This window comes from Malaya genurostris, chromosome 1 (assembly GCF_030247185.1).
Source record: "Malaya genurostris strain Urasoe2022 chromosome 1, Malgen_1.1, whole genome shotgun sequence".
NCBI lineage: Eukaryota > Metazoa > Arthropoda > Insecta > Diptera > Culicidae > Malaya > Malaya genurostris.
Genome location: NC_080570.1, coordinates 115,224,873 through 115,245,320, shown reverse-complemented (window position 1 = coordinate 115,245,320; position 20,448 = coordinate 115,224,873). Strand labels below are relative to the sequence as shown.

The window sequence follows — 20,448 nt, the reverse complement described above, 5'->3', positions numbered from 1 at the left end:
CAAAAACACCACAAACGAAAGCGAGGAATATTCTAGCCGCTGGATGTTCGATTTCGCTAAAAAAGTATGCCCAGACTCTGCTCCGGACCAGAGGATCTCCCGCACCGCGACGTCAAATGCACACGAAATACCTTTTTCGATGGTAGAGTTCTCACTTGCGCTCTTATCGTGTAACAATAAAGCTCCGGGGTTAGACAAAATCAAATTTAACTTGTTGAAAAATTTGCCTGATTCTGCCAAAAGACGTTTATTGAATTTATTCAATAAGTTTCTTGAGAATAATATTGTCCCACATAACTGGAGACAAGTAAGAGTTATCGCTATTCAAAAACCAGGGAAACCAGCCTTCGATTACAATTCGTATCGACCGATTGCTATGCTTTCCTGTATCCGGAAATTGTTCGAAAAAATGATTCTGTTTCGTCTAGACAATTGGGTCGAGACTAATGGCTTCCTTTCAGATACACAATTTGGTTTCCGCAGGGGCAAAGGAACGAACGATTGTCTTGCGTTGCTCTCAACCGAAATTCAAATGGCATTTGCCCGTAAAGAACAAATGGCATCAGTTTTCCTTGACATCAAGGGGGCTTTTGACTCAGTTTCTATAAACATCCTATCTGAGAAGTTGCATCAGCATGGTCTTTCACCGATTTTGAACAACTTTTTGTATAATCTATTGTCTGAGAAACACATGTATTTCGAGCATGATGATTTGACAACAATACGATTCAGTTACATGGGTCTTCCTCAGGGCTCATGCTTGAGCCCCCTTCTATACATTTTTTACGTAAACAACATTGATGAATGTATTAATACATCTTGCATGCTAAGACAACTTGCCGATGACAGCGTTGTGTCTGTTATAGGACCCAAAGCTGCCGATCTCCAAGGACCACTACAAGATACCCTCGACAACTTGTCGACTTGGGCTCTTCAAATGGGTATCGAGTTCTCTACGGAGAAAACTGAGCTGGTTGTATTTTCAAGGAAGCGAGAACCAGCACAATTACAGCTTCAACTAGGGGGTGGAACCATAGCTCAGGTCTTCACATTTAAATATCTCGGGGTCTGGTTTGACTCCAAAGGCACCTGGGGATGTCACATTAGGTATCTGAAACAAAAATGTCAGCAGAGAATCAATTTTCTTCGCACAATAACCGGAACTTGGTGGGGTGCTCATCCAGGAGACCTGATCAGGCTGTACCAAACAACGATATTGTCCGTAATGGAATATGGATGCTTCTGCTTCCGATCCGCCGCGAACACCCATTTCATTAAACTGGAAAGAATTCAGTAACGTTGTTTGCGTATTGCCTTGGGTTGCATGCAATCGACTCATACGATGAGTCTCAAAGTGTTCGCGGGCGTCTTACCGTTGAAAAATCGACTCTGGGATCTTTCATATCGATTGCTAATCCGATGCGACATCTTGAATCCGATGGTGATTGAAAACTTCGAAAGGCTTGTCGAGCTCAATTCTCAGACCCGTTTCATGTCGTTGTATTTTGATTACATGGCTCAGAATATCAACCCTTAGAACAGTCAACTGTGAAAAGGTGTTTTACACTGATGGATCAAACATCAACAAGTCCACAGGCTTCGGCATCTTCAATCAAAACATCACCGCTTCTTACAAACTCAGTGATCCAGCTTCAGTTTACGTCGCAGAATTAGCTGCTATTCAGTACACCCTCGAGATCATTGAAACCTTGCCCAAGGACCATTACTTCATTGTCACGGACAGTCTAAGTTCAATAGAGGCTCTCCGGACGATGAAGCCAGGAAAGTATCCCCCATATTTCCTGGGGAAAATACGGGAATACTTGAGAACTTTATCTGGACGGTCTTATTCAATATCGTTAGTCTGGGTCCCTTCGCATTGTTCCATTCCGGGAAATGTCAAATCACTATATATTCAACGCACATCTTCGGCGTATTGGGCTCGTGGAGAGCAATTTCTGCACCTGTGGCAACGGTTACCAGGACATCGAGCATGTCGTGTGGTCGTGCGTAGAGTATCGTGACGCCAGGTCGAAGCTACTGGAATCCCTTAGGGCCCGAGGTAGACCGCCTGAGGTTCCGGTTCGGGATGTGTTGGCGAGTCGGGATAGTTCATACATGCTTCTCATGTACCAATTCCTTAAACACATCCATATACAAGTGTAATCTATTATATCTTGCAGAGAAAGTTCCTCCCATTCCTCGACGATATTTTAACTATGTCTAAGAATAATCTCCAACTGCAGGTTCGACACTAACATCCGCCCGATTATATCGACCCCTCGTCCTGTCCACCATCTTCATTGGAACTAACTAGATCTTTTTGTTGTCACTAACTTTTCTGTTCTCCCTATCCCCGTCTCTTCACCATCTCGTTGTCAACTAATTAGATCTCTGTCGTTTTCTAGGCATTTCGTTCCCATATCCCCTTTTTACCCTGTTTTTCTACAATATTTACTAGTCTATGTCTCTTTAATTCTCTTCCGTAACATAACCATCAACCCCAATGGAAAATCGCTCCAATCGATGACCAGCATGCGGGCCACCCGCCGGGTCTTCGTAGCCTGGGGGTGTTTCCCGCGGTCCCACATGGACCAAAGGATGCGGCCAGCATAAATATTTCCCAACGTCATCTGGAAGACTCACGCTATATTCAGTTCATCGACCACTGCGGATTGCCAGCTGTAGGCTGAATCCTGGAGAATCGACAATTTCAACACCAATACAATATTACAGTTTTATGTTAGTCGTTAACTAAAATTAGAAAATGCCGGCATCTTAGAGCTTAAGCAGTGTGCCTGAAAAATTATATTATATTATTGAATAAAAAAAAAGGGGCAGTCCGTTCACCGCTGTCAATAGCAGGTATAAAATGAGCTGTCATGTGGCAAATAGCGTCGGTCATTCATTTGTTTGCGTGTTTTTTAGTCGCTGTTAGTTTTTCATTCGCTCTATTCCGTCAATGGGTAAACGGAAGAAATCTGGTTCCAGTCCCAAAATGCGACGCAGAAAATCTGCTAACGTTTCAGCCAGTACAGTAAAGTCTGCTAATGTCACTGTTAGTACACCGGGCGTCCCGGCAAAGAAAATTCGAACGAACGATGAAGCTTCGCTACTGTCTGCAAACAGATTCAGTGTTCTCAGTGAAAATAGTACAGCCATTAATGGCAGTGAATTGGACGGATTCGGTCAAGAGGAAGAAGTAGAAAACCCTCCTGTCGTCGTAGCCACAAAACTACCACCGCTGATAGTGAAGTCGATTCCCCTGATGAAATTGCAGCTGGATCTCAAGTCGAAAGGCATCAGTGCGCAGTTTAAACTTACCAGAGTTGGTACAAAAGTGATGATACAGTCAAAGGACGAATATGTGAAAACTAAATCATATCTGAATGAACAAAAAGCACAGTATTTTACCCACGACATGATGTCGGAAAAAACGTTTAAAGCAGTGTTGAGAGGTTTACCGATAATGCAAACAGCCGACATCAAGGCCGAGCTGGAGGAAAAATACAAACTAAATTCTCTAGCAGTGTTTGTCATCGCAAGAAAGCAACAAGTGCACCAGCAGTTTAGAGACTGTCTCTACCTCGTTCATTTCCGTAAGGGAACAGTAACCCTTGGTGCTTTAAAAGCCATGAAAGTGATCTGCAACGTCGTTATTTCGTGGGAACCGTACCGTCAGTCTCCTAACCCGCTTCCCCCAGGATTCCAAGGAGGTAATGATTCTTTCTCTGCTTGGCGTATTCCTGGAAAATCAAATTCAAACCCTCAAGAAGGTAACCATTCTACCCCCAAATATACCGCTGCAGAGCTTCTGCCGATCTTTACCACTATGTGGACCCAGCTACATCGATGTAACACTCGCTCTGAGCAAATACGTACCCTAGGAGAATTCATCATTACTTATGGACAATAGGATAAAAATTATGCTCTGGAACGCCCACGCTGTCAAAAACAAAGCTGTGGAACTAGTCGACTTGGCGGTTAGTGAAGCAGTGGATGTAATCGTCATTACCGAAACACATCTGAAGCCCGGTGATAAATTCAGTCTCCCAGGATACATTGTTACCAGACTCGATCATCTACACTCGAATGGGGAGGTGTAGCCATCGCAATGAAATGCCCGCTAAAGTTCACGAAACATTCGTACTACCGTACAAAAATCATCGAAGCATTGGGAATCGAACTCATCACTAACAATGGATCACTGTTAATTATTGCTGCCTACTGTCCACGGCAATGTTATGAAACACAAGGAAGAGCGCAACAATTCAAAAACGACCTGGTGAAACTGACTCGGCATAGGAAAAAAGGCGGGTGAGTAATGTCAGAGACATAACTGGATGTCGTGAATACGAAAAAACTGACACGCTCCCATCACTTTTCCGAATATCAGTTAGTTGATTGATTGTATGAATTGTGCAAGCTTTCCTCTTTTTCACTAATAGAATTTGAAGCGATACACCTACATTAAAGTACAGTTTAGTTACATTAAACAGCTACTATTCTACAACTATATATTATAAACTTGAAACAATTCCTTTTTAATTTGCTAATATAGGAAGCTAGGTACGACAAATTTGTAGTTTATTTTTATTGAAGCTATGAAGTTCGAAGATATCTGATTCTTCTCGAAATTTCAGTACGAGACAATTGCAATGGCCTGGTCTGAAATGTATCTACGATCTTCGGTATGCAAGAGTGATTCTAATAATAATAATAATAATGATAATAATAATAATAATAATGATAATAATAATAATAATAATAATGATAATACAGATTAATCTGTATATATGGCAACCCTGTTTCGCAAGGCATATTTTCACACGACCCCATACTAGTATAAAGATGTGTTCAACATCATCATTTTCGCTTTCGCATTGCCGTTCGTAATTGAATGTGTTAGTGACGGTACAAATCTGCTTTTCTACCTGTCTTCGGAGCCATCGTTCTGACGGTGTCTCGTACGTACAGAGTAGCTGCTTTAACTTAAATGACGCTATTAGGGATGTCGTAATATTGATCGATTAATCGAGTAATCGATTAATAACCCAGATAATCGAGTAATATTTAATCGAATAGCTTAAAACTAATATTCGATTATTGAGCTAATCGAATAATTAAAAAAATCCCATAGTAATAATCGAATGAATAATCGAGTAATCGATTAATAACCCAAATAATCGAATAAATTTCAATCGATTAGTTTCAAAATCATACTCGATTATTGAATAATCGAGTAATTCGAATTTTCCGACATCCCTAGACGCTATTTCTCACATCACATTTCCTTTTATACGTGCTAGTGGTAGCACGGTAGGACGTCCCCTTTGTTAGAATTCCTTTCCTATACGCAGAACGGGAAACAGTGAAACGATATAAAAGAGAGAGTTAGCAGAGCGGCAGCCAGTAATACTGAATGGGTCGTCGAGCTGTGGAGGAACAATTAAGGGCAAGGCAAAGTCCCGCTCAAACTGTGCTGGTCTGAAGTGCCCAGTTGGCGGCAGAATCCATCGTTTGCCTCGGAAGGGGAACTACGCCGAGCGTGTCAGTGCTGGTGCATCGGTCTATCTGGCGGCAGTGATGGAGTACTTGGTTGCCGAAGTGTTGGAGTTGACCGGTAACGCTGCCCATGACAACGAAAACGAAAATCATTCCTCGCCATCTGCAGCTGGCCATCCGTTGAAAACCCCGTCCTTTTCAGGATGACCACATCACTGTGATAAAGAAATATTTAGAATTGCTTTAAGTTTAGCCAGTTCTGATACGCCTGGAAAGTAGAATGCGCAAATCAAGTGGAAACATTTGTTCTAACAATTTTTGTTTTCGGCCGCATACTAAAGTACTCGCGACAAAAATACATATTGATCTGTGGCAACTCTGTTTCGCACGGCATATTTGTAAACTAGTATAAAGATGTGTTCAAAATCATCACTTTCGCTTTCGCATTGCCGTTCGTAATTGAATGTGTTAGTGACGGTGCAAATTATTTTAACTCCCATCTTGATGAATCTTTTGGTAGGAAATATTGAGATCTGAGATGGTTCTCGTGTGTGTCTTGTTTCGGTAATGGGCCTTGCTGGACTTTTTGGCTGCCTTTTTCGGTGGCATTGTGCTGACGGTGTCTCGTGCATTCATATCGGGAAACAATGAGACGACAGGTCCTCGATGTTGCTGTCGTGTGTCTTGTTTCGAGAAGAGTTGCTCAGCAAATGATAGGAAAAGTGAACCATTCAACTTTTATATGGATGCTCTTGTATAGATACAGACATCTCGCGTTCTGATTGGCTGGTGCTGTCATGGGTTAAATCAAACAGGTTTTTCAATAGTGTACTATTGAAAAACTTCAATATTGTTGTAATACACGTTCAAGTAGAATATTTTCGATTCTATTGGTAGTTAGATTATATAAGTCCTTCTACAGATCACTGAGCTATGAGCTTTCAAAATACGAGAAAGGCAAACGCGCCATATGAATTATCCTCTTTGATACTCGTTTATACCAAACATTTCAGAAAAGTTTAATTGTGAACTATTTAAGAATATGTCACACAACTGAAAGTTTTATCATAAAATTGTGATCATATTTCCGATGGCATGTAGCAAGAATTATGTTGATTCGTTAGATATAACAGGAGATATTCACGATCAAAAACTTATCACTCTCTCAGAGGGTAAATTTTGAAAAGGCGCCCCATAGTAAAGTAAGTCGTATTCACGACAAAATTCATACTGGCATGTGATCTAAACGCACGACATGAGGCATGGAATAACCATCTACGGAACAAAAATGGAAACCTTCTCTTCAGTGAATCGGAATTGTGATACTTCACCGTACAAGCACCCAACGAACCAACGTATCTATCGCCAGCGGAAGTGCCTTCTACTTTCGACTTCTTCCTCACGAATGTTCCTGTGTCAACACCAACGTCGATCAACGATTTAAGCTCCGACCATCTACCAGTTGTTGTACACGTTGATTCCTGTTGCAAGTAAACAACTTCAATTAGATCCTTTAACAAAAAGCAGCATACGAGCAAGAAATGTCTTTAGGCGACAGTTTCAACGCACCGGCGATTTGTTAAAAAAGTCGGCAGCAAATTACCTTACAAAACTTATAGCTTTCCATATTCAGGAACTTAAAAACAAAAATTTCAGAAAAGATATCCGTAAAATGAACCCCTATTCAAGACCCTTTTGGAAAGTAGCAAAAGTGCTAAAAAAGCAAACCACAGCAGATCCCACCACTCAAGTGCAATGATAGTCTTCTTGTATCTCCATCTGAAAAAGTTCAAGCAATAGCAACTCACTTTGGTCAGTCACATTTGATTGGTAGAGATATAATCAGCCCGATGGAACAAATAGTTAACGACACCGTAGCAGTTTTAAATAATACTCCATGCTATGTCTCCGAAAACAAGAAAATCACAACAGATCAAGTGGAGGTAGCACTTAATGGTTCCAAAAACATGAAAGCCCCAGGCTTTGATTCAACTTTTAATCTTGTACTGAAAAAGCTAAGCACATCATCCATCTCTCACATAGCCAAAATCTTCAACAAATGCTTAGATCTAAATTACTTCCCATCAAGTTGGAAAATTGCCAAAATTATTCCAATTTTGAAACCCGACAAAGACCCTACCAGTCCAAAAAGTTATAGGAAAAAATTAGTTGATTTTCTGATTTTAGTTAGTTATTTTTTGAGACAACTAAAAAATTCTTACTTTTGCTAATTAAAATTTTTTAATTCTCACACCCTTAATAATAATAATAAAATATTTGTTGAAATGGCTATTTTTTAGTTGAATTCACCAATTAAACGTGCTGTCATTTCTTAGCTAAGGCAAACTTCATATCCATTCAACTAATTTTTTAGTTGAATTAGAGAAATAAAACGTTGTTTTCAACCAACGTAAATGGTTGAATTGGTTTCTGCAATTTGCAGCTATATGGCGCTCTGTCACCGAAAAAAACATTAACACCGTAATGACTACTAGCCACTAGATGGCACTACTACCGAAAAAAAATTATCTAGCCACTAGATGGCACTACTACCGAAAGCGATTATCTTTTCTATATTGGCAGGTATAAATACGATGTTGTATTGGAGAAAGAGACATAAGCGAAACAAAAACTTCTTTTTTAAAATTTTTCTTCTAAATCGCTGTTTTGCTTTGACACTTCTTATGAGTTTTTGGCTAATAAACTTGTTAATAAAACCAATTTCATTTTTGTTTTCTTTGTGCTGTCCTTCAGTAATGATGGTGATAGATAAATAGAAACAAATTTTCTGATTTTAATAACAAAATTAGTTGTCAATGAGAATTTCGTGTTGGATTGAAATATTGCTGGCTTGTGTCCAGAATATTTGCCAACTAAACACATTCTCTAAAAATAAGATTTTTTTTCTCAGCAAAGTAAATTCTAAATTTTAACTAATTTTATAGTTATTTTGGAAATTTTGTTGTTAAAATCAACTAATTCAAAAACAGTAATACGAATTAGGCGCAAAGCTAATTTCGGTCGTTCCGTGAGCTAAATGCCGCTAAAACGCAAACTATTATTTTTCCATACAGCCGTTCTCCAAGGCTCAAGCCACCAGATGACTGTAAGATAGCCATGGAAAACACGCCTGTCGAATGGTCTCCTGAAGTAATTTATTTAGGTATCACTTCTGACAAAAAATTGCTCTTCCGTTCTCATCTCGAAAAAATGAAAACAAAATGCAATAAAATAGTTCGATCACTCTATCTCTTGCTCAATAGAAACTGCAAAATTAACAGTCTACAAACAAATAATATTGCCTGTTATTTGTTATGCGGTTCCAATATGGCAATCGGTAACGATGTCATATAAAAACAGATTGCAGGTGTTTCAAAATAGAATAGTTTTACACAGTTTAACTAAACTTCGAACCATTGATCAAACAATAACTGAATCATGTTATAAATTTAGACAGAACTGTATCCATTGGGAATACGAAATAAATTTTGAGTGCTTAATATTAATTTCTAACTTATATAAGATGAACTCGATTAATAATGAAAAAAAGTTCATCGCTCAACCGACATCGTAGAATGGTAAAGAAATTTAACGCTATAAAATTAACTGCTTCCATACAAAACTTGAACGCAAGCTTGGTGAAGAGAAGCTTAAATATTGAAATCGCAAGTATGTACGAAGATATAATTGCATACATTTGGGATATTGGTGTAATTTCGTCGGCTATAAAACAAACACGAATCATGACAAACAACGATCGGTGTTGGTTCCTAAGTTTATTATCTTTATGGCTAACTTTAATATAGCCAAAGCACTGTTAAACTTACCAGTTAGCAAAGTACTAGCCACAGGTAAATGCTTTTCTCTGTAACAGGTCGATGAACTCAGATGCCAAAGGTTAGAGAACGATAAAGAGCAAACAGGGATTTTTCTTTTAACCAAATGTACAACCGAACTACTTGAATACTCAGAATAGAATGCTCAGCTTCTAGCTGGTTATATTTTCATTATGCTTCAGAATGTGTTATGACACGTTACGTGTTATTAATCCTATTTACACTGTACAAAATTATCATAGTAAAAACCTGCTTTACATTACAACTCTTCCTTCTATAGTTAATAATTCAACATCAATTCATTATTCGAAAGATTAATCATAAATCCATTCTAAATATTTCGATTGGCCTTAGCCAGAAAAAAAAACAATTCGAATTTAATTTATGGAAAGTTCAGATGGGTTTTTTAACCACTGTATAGCAACTCGTTTCCGTACAAAAAATCTGGATCAGCCTTTGCCAAACGAAGGCGTTTTGAACGCCTCGGCACAACCGTTGTCGTCTCAGCTTTACGTTTCCTGCTTCTTCTTGATTCATTTTCCGGGAATCCGAAAAATGGTTCACCATCGCTTTCATCGTCTGCATTTCCCTTAGGAAACTTCCACGACATCGTGACATTTGGCCGTGGAGCGTTATCCTTATCCACTGTCCTAATTTGCCTTCGATGAGCAGTGAAGGTTGCGTTTCCAATTGCCACCTGAAATATATTTTGAGAATGCTTTTTAATAAAAGTTGCTTTCAACCACCGGAACTGATTTTGGGGGTTGTGGTTTTTGTACCAAACCACATCTCCCGCCATCAGTTTATCCAAAGGATCATTGCCATTAGCTAAATCCTTTGGGTTGTAAACATCATCTGAAGGAGTTTTTTGTGGAAGCATATTTTGTTTGTAACATTTTTTTGGATTTATTAGATCAATCAAAGTTTTTGGCATGAACGAGAAAATGTTCTCCGACGGAAATTTACCGCTCTTTGTCAAACAATTATTTCTATAATTAATCAAAAATAAATTTACTAGATCCTCTATATCCAATCCATTAAATGCAGGTTCCAATAAGAATTTTTTTAACACCTCCTTCACCGTTCTAACTAATCTTTCTGCTTGTCCGTTACTCGGAGGGTTATACGGCGGGCTATTCAATACTTTTATACCCTGCCTTTCCAGAAACTGTTTAAATAAATATGAATTGAATGGTGGACCATTGTCTGACACTAAAACATCTGGCAACCCAAAGCGAGCGAAAAATGCTACTAATTTCTTTATGACTTTAGCACAATCCGTGCCTCCTTTCATTAATTCCACCTCTACCCACTTTGAGTAACTGTCTACAATTAATAAAAATGTGTTATGTGAGAAATAGAAAAAATCTATATGCACCCTACTAAATGGTTTAATAGTAGGTGTCCATTGAGACCTAAACTCTGGTTTATGCACTATGGCCATACTATTGCAAACGTCGCAACCAGAAACAAATTTTTCAATGCTGAAGTTAATACCAAACCAGTAAACTGTCCGTCTTGCCAACTGTTTCATTCTAACTATTCCTGCATGATTGGCATGTAATATTTTCAAAATCTCGCTTTGTAATATATGCGGTATAATAACTCTGTTACGGTACAATAAACAATCATTTACTAACTCAATTTCATGTTGGTTTGCAAAAATGTCAACAAGGCTTTTATCAAGTTTTTTTGGCCAACCATTTTTTATATAATATATAATTTTTTGTAAAAACTCGTCATTTTTAGTCATTTTAGCAATTTCCTTATAATCCAGTGGAAATTCCGTACCAAAATTTATGCTTTTAATTATCTCACTATCTAATTCTTTAGGGACGGACTGTTCTAAAGGGAATCTCGAACAAAAATCCGCATTTCCCATTTTTGTCGATGGCCTATAATGTATTTCAAAATCATATATTGAAAGTTCCAGAATGTATCTCTGTAATCTTGTGACGTAAATCGGGTTTTTACCCTCTTTCCCAAAAATTCCTACCAAAGGTTTATGATCAGTGAAAACAAAAAACTTCTTCCCATAGATATATTTATGAAATTTCTTAATCGTGCAAACCAGAGCCAGCGCTTCAAGATGTAATATAGGGTAATTTTTTTGAGCATCATTTAATGAAAAAGAGGTAAAACAAATTGGCTTTTCAACTCCATCAACGATATGGGCAATTACTCCTCCTAAGCCATAGCCTGACGCGTCCGATACAACTACAAGAGGTTTCAAAGGGTCATAGAACTCTAAAAACTTTGTTTCCGTAAGAAGCTTCTTACTTTCACCAAACACTTTCTCGCAATTTTTATCCCAAACATATTTAACTCCCTTTTTTAATAAATTATACAAATAATATAATTTCGTTGATAGCAATGGTATAAATTTGTGATAGTAATTTATCAAGCCTAAAAAGGATTTAAGCTCTGTCACATTTCGTGGTACATGTGCTCGTTGTATCGTTGAAATTTTATCCGGACATGGTAAAAGTCCTTTTTCACTAATAACATGTCCCAAATATGGGAGCTCCGTCACAAAAAATTTGCATTTTTCCCAATTCACCTTCAAGTTGGCTGAAGACAATCTCTCTAACACCAAAATCAGTTTTTTATTACAGTCTTCCAGATCTTTACCCGCTATTAACACGTCATCTAGGTAGCAGTACACATGTTCAATTCCCTTTAGGACTTGGTCCATGACTTGCTGGAAAATTGAAGCACTTGAAGAAGCCCCTTGTGGTAACCTATTGTATGTAAACAAACCCCTTGAAGTATTTATCACCATGAACTTCCTGGATCTTTCCGAAAGAGATAGTTGCGTATATGCCCCTTCTAAATCAAGTGCACAAAACACCCTGCATCCGGCCAAACCTGCAAACAAATCTTGTGCAGTTGGCAAGGGATACGCATTAGGGATTAAGGCTTTATTTATTGATACCTTACAATCTATTACCAAGCGTATTTCGTTATTTTTTTTCATTACTATCACAACTGGTGAAGCCCATTCACTTGTTTTTATAGGAGTGATAACATTTTCCTTTTGAAGTTTGTCTAAATATTCCGAAACCTTATCCCTTAACCGAAAGGGCACGTCGTAAGCCTTTCTAAAAATCGGAGCATCACTTTTCAAAACTAAGTCTGCTTCAAATCCCACAATGGGAGATGAAAAATCTTTCCTAAAAACATTTGCATATTTTTGCTTTATCTCTTCTATCATTCTATTATTTGTTGATAAGTTCATACTATTTATATTCCAAGAATTTGTGAAATATTGTCTCCAATCTTTGAAGAACACGTCCAGCCACGTTCGCCCAAACAATGGAATGAATTCGTGTTCACAATCTAATATTAAAAGCTTTAACATAGCATGCATGCCATTAACCCATATTGAAACATTTGCTTCACCCTCGATTTTCAGTTCATCACCATTCACAACAATTAATTTTTTGCTACTATGGAAGAGAGGTTTAATAAAATTTGCAAAATATTGCTTCTTACTCATAACTGAGACGGACGACCCACAGTCAATCTCCATTCGAATTATTTTTCCTTCCATTGTCAAATTTATTAAACAAGGATTATTTATATTATTTACAGACGCCACTTGCATACATTCAACATTACCCATATCACGTTCGTCGTCGCTATCCGAATCCTCTGCACGCATCTTGCTGAAAGCTTCACTCAATCCGCTACTTTTGCTAGGTCCAGGCTGCTCCCAATTGTCGACGAACTGTACCGTGTCACGTTTCAAATTTTTTAATTTAAAGCATTTTCGTTTTATATGCCCCTTCAAACCACAGAAATCGCAAATATAATCCGAATAATCAGGTCTTTTCCTATATTGACTTTCGCGCCATTCAGCGGGATTTCTACCCTCTCTTTGAAAAGTTTTATTTTTAAACCCAAGTCTGGATTTCACGGGGCCCCTATGCTCACCTTGTCGTTTCCCCTTAGTATCTTGTTGGGCTAAGTTGTAAGCCGCTATTAATTTATCGAAATGAGAACCTGTTTTGATTGGATGACTAACTGACGCTATCTGATCATTATCCTGGTTAGTATTTGTAACTAAGGTCCTAGCATTAGCACCCGCCATTTCCCACGTCGTAATGATTTTTTCGACTGCTTCTAATGTCAACGTTTCTTCATTCAAAAGTCTTTGTTGTAGAGCTCGATCTCGCACCCCCGCGATGATACGATCTCTAACAGCAGCTTCCTTAAAATTTCCAAATTGGCAAAATTCGGCCTGCAATTTTATTGATAAAACGAAATCTTCAACCGATTCATCCGGTAATTGTACCCGGTTATTGAATTTAAAACGTTGAATCAGATCTGATTCCGTTTTATCAAATCTAGCTTTTAACTTTTGAATCATTTGATCATAGTCAACTGTCTCCAAATTACCATTTGGGAATAATAGTTTCAATTCTGTGTAAACTGCCGGACCACTCAAAGTTATAAAGTGCGCCTTTTTGTCGTGAATACGACTTACTTTACTATGGGGCGCCTTTTCAAAATTACCCATATGGAAGAATGGGCAGAACTTAATCGTGAATATCTCGACTTGTATTAATGGTAGCAACATAATTCTTTCACCATTTCATCAAAAATATGATCAGGAATTCAGGATAATATTTTGAACAGTGTGCGATAACCACAAACAACTCAAAAATTAAGTTTTCTTAAAATTTGAAAACAACGCGGAAAACACCTTACTTTTGCTTGGGTTTTTCGCGCAGGGACGACGATTTTGAGGTAGTCAGGCACATATCTTCAACTGAATGCGTATAAAAGGGGAACCGTGATCGAAAATCGATCATTTCTTTTCGTGCGTTCGATGGAAGCAGACGTCGTGGGAGTGGAATCATCAACCAGCAGCGACGGACCACATTGAGTTCCTCAATTTGGTCCTTGTGAATGCTAGAACCGAATCCCTACAGCATATTAATAATTTCTTTCAATAAATTATGCAAATCCGAAATGAAATAATCGACAATAAAATTCTGTATGCGGCTATTTTTATAGCCGTTAGGACCGCCCATTAGTGAAAAAGCTACAAACGAAATCACATAAAAGGAAATCTCTTAACAAAAATTCAATCAGTTTGGATTGTATCGCCACTGCGAGCAGATGTGTTTTGTGTCGTCTGCACGCTTTCGACAAGAGCGATTACGTCACAGCTGCCAGTCATTAGCATTGGGAAAAAAAAACAACGGTGGAGAGCATTACACAATATCAGCCGTTCTAATGGCTCTAAAAGTTTTCTAAAGAACTATTAGGATTTGTTGTTCGCAAATCGTAGGGAAATATCCTCAGTTTACTGCAAATCAAGAACAGTTTGCTTAGATTTGTGCACTTTTCGCTGTGTGAAATTCACAGTAATCGAGATCAAGTGAAGCCTTTTTTTGCGAAAAATGTTCCAGAGTTTAATGTCGTAGAGAATTACGCAATTTGACTCTTCTGAATGCTGGAAACGAATCCCTACAGCATATTGATAGTTTCTTTCAATAAAATATGCAAATCCGAAATGAAATAATCGACATTAAAATTCTGTATGCGGCTATTTTTATAGCCGTTAGGACCGCCTATTAGTGAAAAAGCTACAAACGAAATCAGGTAGAAACAAGCCTCTCAACAAAACTTGAATCAGTTTGGATTGTATCGCCACTGCGAGCAGATGTGTTTTGTGTCGTCTGCACGCTTTCGACAAGAGCGATTACGTCACAGCTGCCAGTCATTAGCATTGGAAAAAAAACAACGGTGGAAAGCATAGCACAATATCAGCCGTTCTAATGGCTCTAAAAGTTTTCTAAAGAACTATTAGGATTTGTTGTTTGCAAATCGTAGGGAAATATCCTCAGTTTACTGCAAATCAAGAATAGTTTGCTTAGATTTGTGCACTTTTCGCTGTGTGAAATTCACAGTAATCGAGATCAAGTGAAGCCTTTTTTTTGCAAAAAATGTTTTAGAGTTTAATGTCGTAGAGAACTACGCAATTTGACTCTTCTGAATGTTGGAAACGAATCCCTACAGCATATTGATAGTTTCTTTCAATAAATTATGCAAATCCGAAATGAAATAATCGACAATAAAATTCTGTATGCGGCTAATTTTATAGCCGTTAGGACCGCCCATTAGTGAAAAAGCTACAAACGAAATCACATAAAAGGAAATCTCTTAACAAAAATTCAATCAGTTTGGATTGTATCGCCACTGCGAGCAGATGTGTTTTGTGTCGTCTGCACGCTTTCGGCAAGAGGAATTACTTCACAGCTGCCAGTCATTAGCATTGGAAAAAAAACAACGGTGGAAAGCATAGCACAATATCAGCCGTTCTAATGGCTCTAAAAGTTTTCTAAAGAACTATTAGGATTTGTTGTTTGCAAATCGTAGGGAAATATCCTCAGTTTACTGCAAATCAAGAATAGTTTGTTTAGATTTGTGCACTTTTCGCTGTGTGAAATTCACAGTAATCGAGATCAAGTGAAGCCTTTTTTTTGCAAAAAATGTTTTAGAGTTTAATGTCGTAGAGAACTACGCAATTTGACTCTTCTGAATGCTGGAAACGAATCCCTACAGCATATTGATAGTTTCTTTCAATAAATTATGCAAATCCGAAATGAAATAATCGACAATAAAATTCTGTATGCGGCTAATTTTATAGCCGTTAGGACCGCCCATTAGTGAAAAAGCTACAAACGAAATCACATAAAAGGAAATCTCTTAACAAAAATTCAATCAGTTTGGATTGTATCGCCACTGCGAGCAGATGTGTTTTGTGTCGTCTGCACGCTTTCGACAAGAGCGATTACGTCACAGCTGCCAGTCATTAGCATTGGGAAAAAAACAACGGTGGAGAGCATTGCACAATATCAGCCGTTCTAATGGCTCTAAAAGTTTTCTAAAGAACTATTAGGATTTGTTGTTTGCAAATCGTAGGGAAATATCCTCAGTTTACTGCAAATCAAGAATAGTTTGCTTAGATTTGTGCACTTTTCGCTGTGTGAAATTCACAGTAATCGAGATCAAGTGAAGCTTTCTTTGTTTTTGCGAAAAATGTGAAAAAGGGGAATGCGTGCATAATTCATACAATTGATATTCGCAAGTGTTAAGGAACATGTCAGTTGTTTTCGTATTCACGACATCCAGTTATGTCTCTGACATTACCCACCCGCCTTTTTGTCTCAACAGGTACGTTATTTACTATAAAGAAATAACCTAACCGTTCTACCCATTCCGTAAATGAACACCCCTTACGATAGGGTTCAATTGTCGTACTGACATTCACTTGAGCCATTTGAATTATGTATATATATTTGTAGCAAATAAAGAAAGAAAAACGGTTGGGCTCTTGGATAATTCAGAAAAAACTGCCGTATAAATACAAGAAAACCGTCCAGTAAGTAAAACCAAAAGGGAAAAAATTAAGCGGCTTACCTTAATCTGCGACTTAACCTTGACCTCTCTCGAATGTTTCCTTAGTAATTAATTTTGCTTTTTCTTTTTTTTTTTTTTCCAGCCAATTTAGCTTCCGAAGATGTGCCACCCTTTAGCGACCACTAATTTCCGTTTCAATAAAATTTAGCACCACTGCCTGTATTAACGAAAGAAAAGAAAACTCTCTTAGAATTCTAGATATCAGACAATTGAAACAAAGGAACTGAAAGCACAATGTCATCCGACGCGCTTAGACAAAATGGCACTTTTCCAAGGAATTAATTTTTATATTTCATTTTTTTCCTTTTATATCATAAGCAAACTGTCAGTATCGTTTAACAGAAATAACCTTTTTTTTTTTATATGTATCACCTACTTACGGGCATTAACCTTTTGTACCAGAACACTTCACTGCCGAATATATATGTGACGCCAATGTCAAACAATGGAATAATGGAACAAAAGAATGCAAAAGAAAATTATTTTCCGGCGAAAACCACCGCGTTAGTTCAATTTATTTATTTTTTTTTTTTTTTTTTTTTTTTTTTACTCGTCGCCACTTTATTATCTTTATGGCTAACTTTAATATAGCCAAAGCACTGTTAAACTTACCAGTTAGCAAAGTACTAGCCACAGGTAAATGCTTTTCTCTGTAACAGGTCGATGAACTCAGATGCCAAAGGTTAGAGAACGATAAAGAGCAAACAGGGATTTTTCTTTTAACCAAATGTACAACCGAACTACTTGAATACTCAGAATAGAATGCTCAGCTTCTAGCTGGTTATATTTTCATTATGCTTCAGAATGTGTTATGACACGTTACGTGTTATTAATCCTATTTACACTGTACAAAATTATCATGGTAAAAACCTGCTTTACATTACACTAAGCAAGATCAATCTAAGCAGATTTCAGTTACAACGCGAAATCAACATGCGCCAACAGGCTTGCAGACGCAACTATCATCAAGTAAACTAGCCTCTGCTGCAACGTTTCGTCGAAGATAAACTTCCGGATTGACAATGCTCTCCAGCACCTGACCAACACTATCATCGAACACAATTCTAAAGAACAAAAAATATTCTCAGCAAAGTGCTTTATAAAAAAAAGGTGGGAGGGTAATGTCAGAGACATAACTGGATGTCGTGAATACGAAAAAACTGATACGCTCCCATCACTTTTCCGAATATCAGTTAGTTGATTGATTGTATGAATTGTGCAAGCTTTCCTCTTTTTCACTAATAGAGTTTAAGCGATGCACCTACATTAAAATACAGATTAGTTACATTAAACAGCTACTATTCTACAACTATATATTCCAAACTTGAAACAATTCTTTTATAATTTGCTAATATAGCAGGCTAGGTACGACAAATTTGTAGTTTATTTTTATTGATGCTACAAAGTTCGAAGATATCTGATTGTTCTCGAAATTTCAGTACGAGACAATTGCAATGGGCTGGTCTGAAATGTATCGACGATCTTCGGTATGCAAGAGTTATTCTAATAATAATAATGATAGTAATAATAATAATAATAATAAAAATAATAATAATAATAATAATAATAATAATAATAATAATAATAATAATAGAGATTAACCTGTTTATATGGCAACCCTGTTTCGCATGGCATATTTTTACACGGTCCCATACTAGTATAAAAATGTGTTCAACATTCGCTTTCGCATTGCCGTTCGTAATTGAATGTGTTAGTGACGGTACAAATCTGCTTTTCTACCTGTTTACGGTGCCATCGTTCTGACGGTGTCTCGTACGTACAGAGTAGCTGCTTTAACTCAAATGACGCTATTTCTCACATCACATTTCAATTTATACTGGTAGCGGTGTACGGACCTCCCCTTCACAGAACGGGAAACAGTGAGACGATATAAAAGAGAGAGTTAGTAGAGCGGCAGTCAGTAATACTGAACTGGCTGTCTAACGGTTAACAGCTTTTTGTGGAATTTTCACGCGGAAACACGCACACAGGAGGAACAATTAAGGGCAAGGCAAAGTCCCGCTCGAACCGTGCTGGTCTGCAGTTCCCAGTTGGCAAAATCTCCATCGTCTGCTCCGGAAGGGAAACTACGCAGAGCGTGTCGGTGCCGGTGCACCGGTCTATCTGGCGACAGTGATGGAGTACTTGGCTGCCGAAGTGTTGGAATTGGCTGGTAATGCTGCCCGCGACAACAAGAAAACGAAAATCATCCCTCGCCATCTGCAGCTGTCCATCCGTAACGACGAGGAGTTGAAAACCCCGTCCTTTTCAGGACGACCACATAACTGTGATAAAGAAATATTTAGGATTGCTTTAAATTTAGCCAGTTCTGATACGCCTAGAAAGTAGAATGCGCAAATCAAGTGAAAACATTTGTTCTAATAATTTGTATAAAGTATACTAGTATAAAGATGTTTCTAAATCAAAATGTTCTGTTTCGTATTGCGAGACAGCGTTACTGTCTTGTCGTAATTGAATGTGTTAGATATCATGATCAAAAAGCGCCCCATACTAAAGAATTCACGACAAAAAAAAATACATATTGATCTGTACGTGGCAACTCTTTCGCACGGCATATTTGTGTACTAGTATAAAGATGTATTCAACATCATCACTTCCTCTTTCGCATTGCCGTTCGTAATTGAATGTGTTAGTGACGGTGCAAATTAATTTAACTTCTTGGGTGTGCCTTGTTTCGGCAACACTTGCTCGGAAAATGGTAGGAAAGCGATAAAATTCAACTAATTCTTTATGATTATTTTTAGCACTTAAAAGTGCTATTTGAATTTGCTGGAATTTTCGGCTGCCTTTCAGAATTCCTTTCCTGTACGCAGAACGGGAAATAGTGAGACGACAGGTCCACGATGTTGCTCTCGTGTGTCTTGTTTCGGGAACAGATGCTCAGCAAATGGTAGGAAAAATGAAGCACTCAACTTTTATATGGATCCTCTTGTATAGATGCAGACATCTCGCGTTCTGATTGGCTGGTGCTGTCATGGGTTAAATCAAACAGGTTTTTCAATAGTATACTATTGAAAAACTTCAATGTTGTTGCAATACACGTTCAAGTTGAAAATTTTCGATTCTATTGGTAGTTAGATTATATAAATCCTTCTACAGATCACTGAGCTATGAGCTTCCAAAATACGAGAAAGGCAAACGCGCCATATGAATTATCCTCTTTGACACTCGTTTGTACCAAACATTTGAGAAAAGTTTAATTTTGAACTATTTAAGATTATGTCACACAACTGAAAATTTTATCATAAAATTGTGATCATATTTCCGATGGCATGTAGCAAGAATTATGTTGATTCATTAGATACAACAGAAGATATTCACGATTAAAAAAAGTACGGGTGTGTAATGTCAGAGACATAACTGGATGTCGTGAATACGAATATGACACGCTTTATTTATACTTCCGAATTCGAATTGGTAGTTGATCGATTGTTTGAATTGTGCAACTTCCCCCTCTTTCATTACTAGAATTTTAAACGATGCGCCTAGACTAGATTACAGATTAGTTACATTAATCATTCTGAAACGCAATTAAATATTATGAAATAAGCAGTATAGTTCTTTATAATAAAATAATGGTGGCTCTGAAAAGAACCTTTTATGAAAGCGTTCGTGATGGAGAGTGACGAGTTGAGTTCGAATTCCGATGGAT

The 20,448-nt window shown here is 37.7% G+C and overlaps 1 protein-coding gene across 4 annotated transcripts; it reads right to left on the bottom strand.

Annotated features, from left to right (window-relative positions):
* Positions 1–9,316: 9,316 nt before the first annotated feature.
* On the bottom strand, positions 9,317–17,654 carry LOC131425461 (uncharacterized). Of its 4 annotated transcripts, XR_009228994.1 has the most exons (4): positions 17,388–17,654; positions 17,156–17,186; positions 16,776–16,932; positions 9,317–10,038 (listed from the first exon to the last, which is right to left on the bottom strand). XR_009228994.1 is itself a non-coding variant. In XM_058587406.1 (2 exons), exons 1-2 carry the CDS (start codon positions 13,711–13,713, stop codon positions 9,992–9,994), a joined length of 798 nt encoding a protein of 265 aa, XP_058443389.1. In that variant the 5' UTR covers positions 13,714–13,806; the 3' UTR covers positions 9,317–9,991. The 4 variants fall into 4 exon arrangements, 1 of the variants encoding a protein (XP_058443389.1); XR_009228993.1 differs by lacking the exon at positions 17,156–17,186; XR_009228992.1 differs by lacking the exon at positions 17,388–17,654 and having other exon boundaries at positions 16,776–17,308.
* Between the last annotated feature and the right edge of the window lie 2,794 nt (positions 17,655–20,448).

Excerpts from the sequence above, each read along its gene's own strand:
- LOC131425461 (XM_058587406.1), bottom strand. The coding sequence starts at position 13,713 with ATGATTCAAAAGTTAAAAGCTAGATTTGATAAAACGGAATCAGATCTG. Across the intron at positions 10,039-12,962 it reads CGACGACGAACGTGATATGG|GTGGCAATTGGAAACGCAAC; the intron begins GTAATGTTGAAT and ends AATATATTTCAG.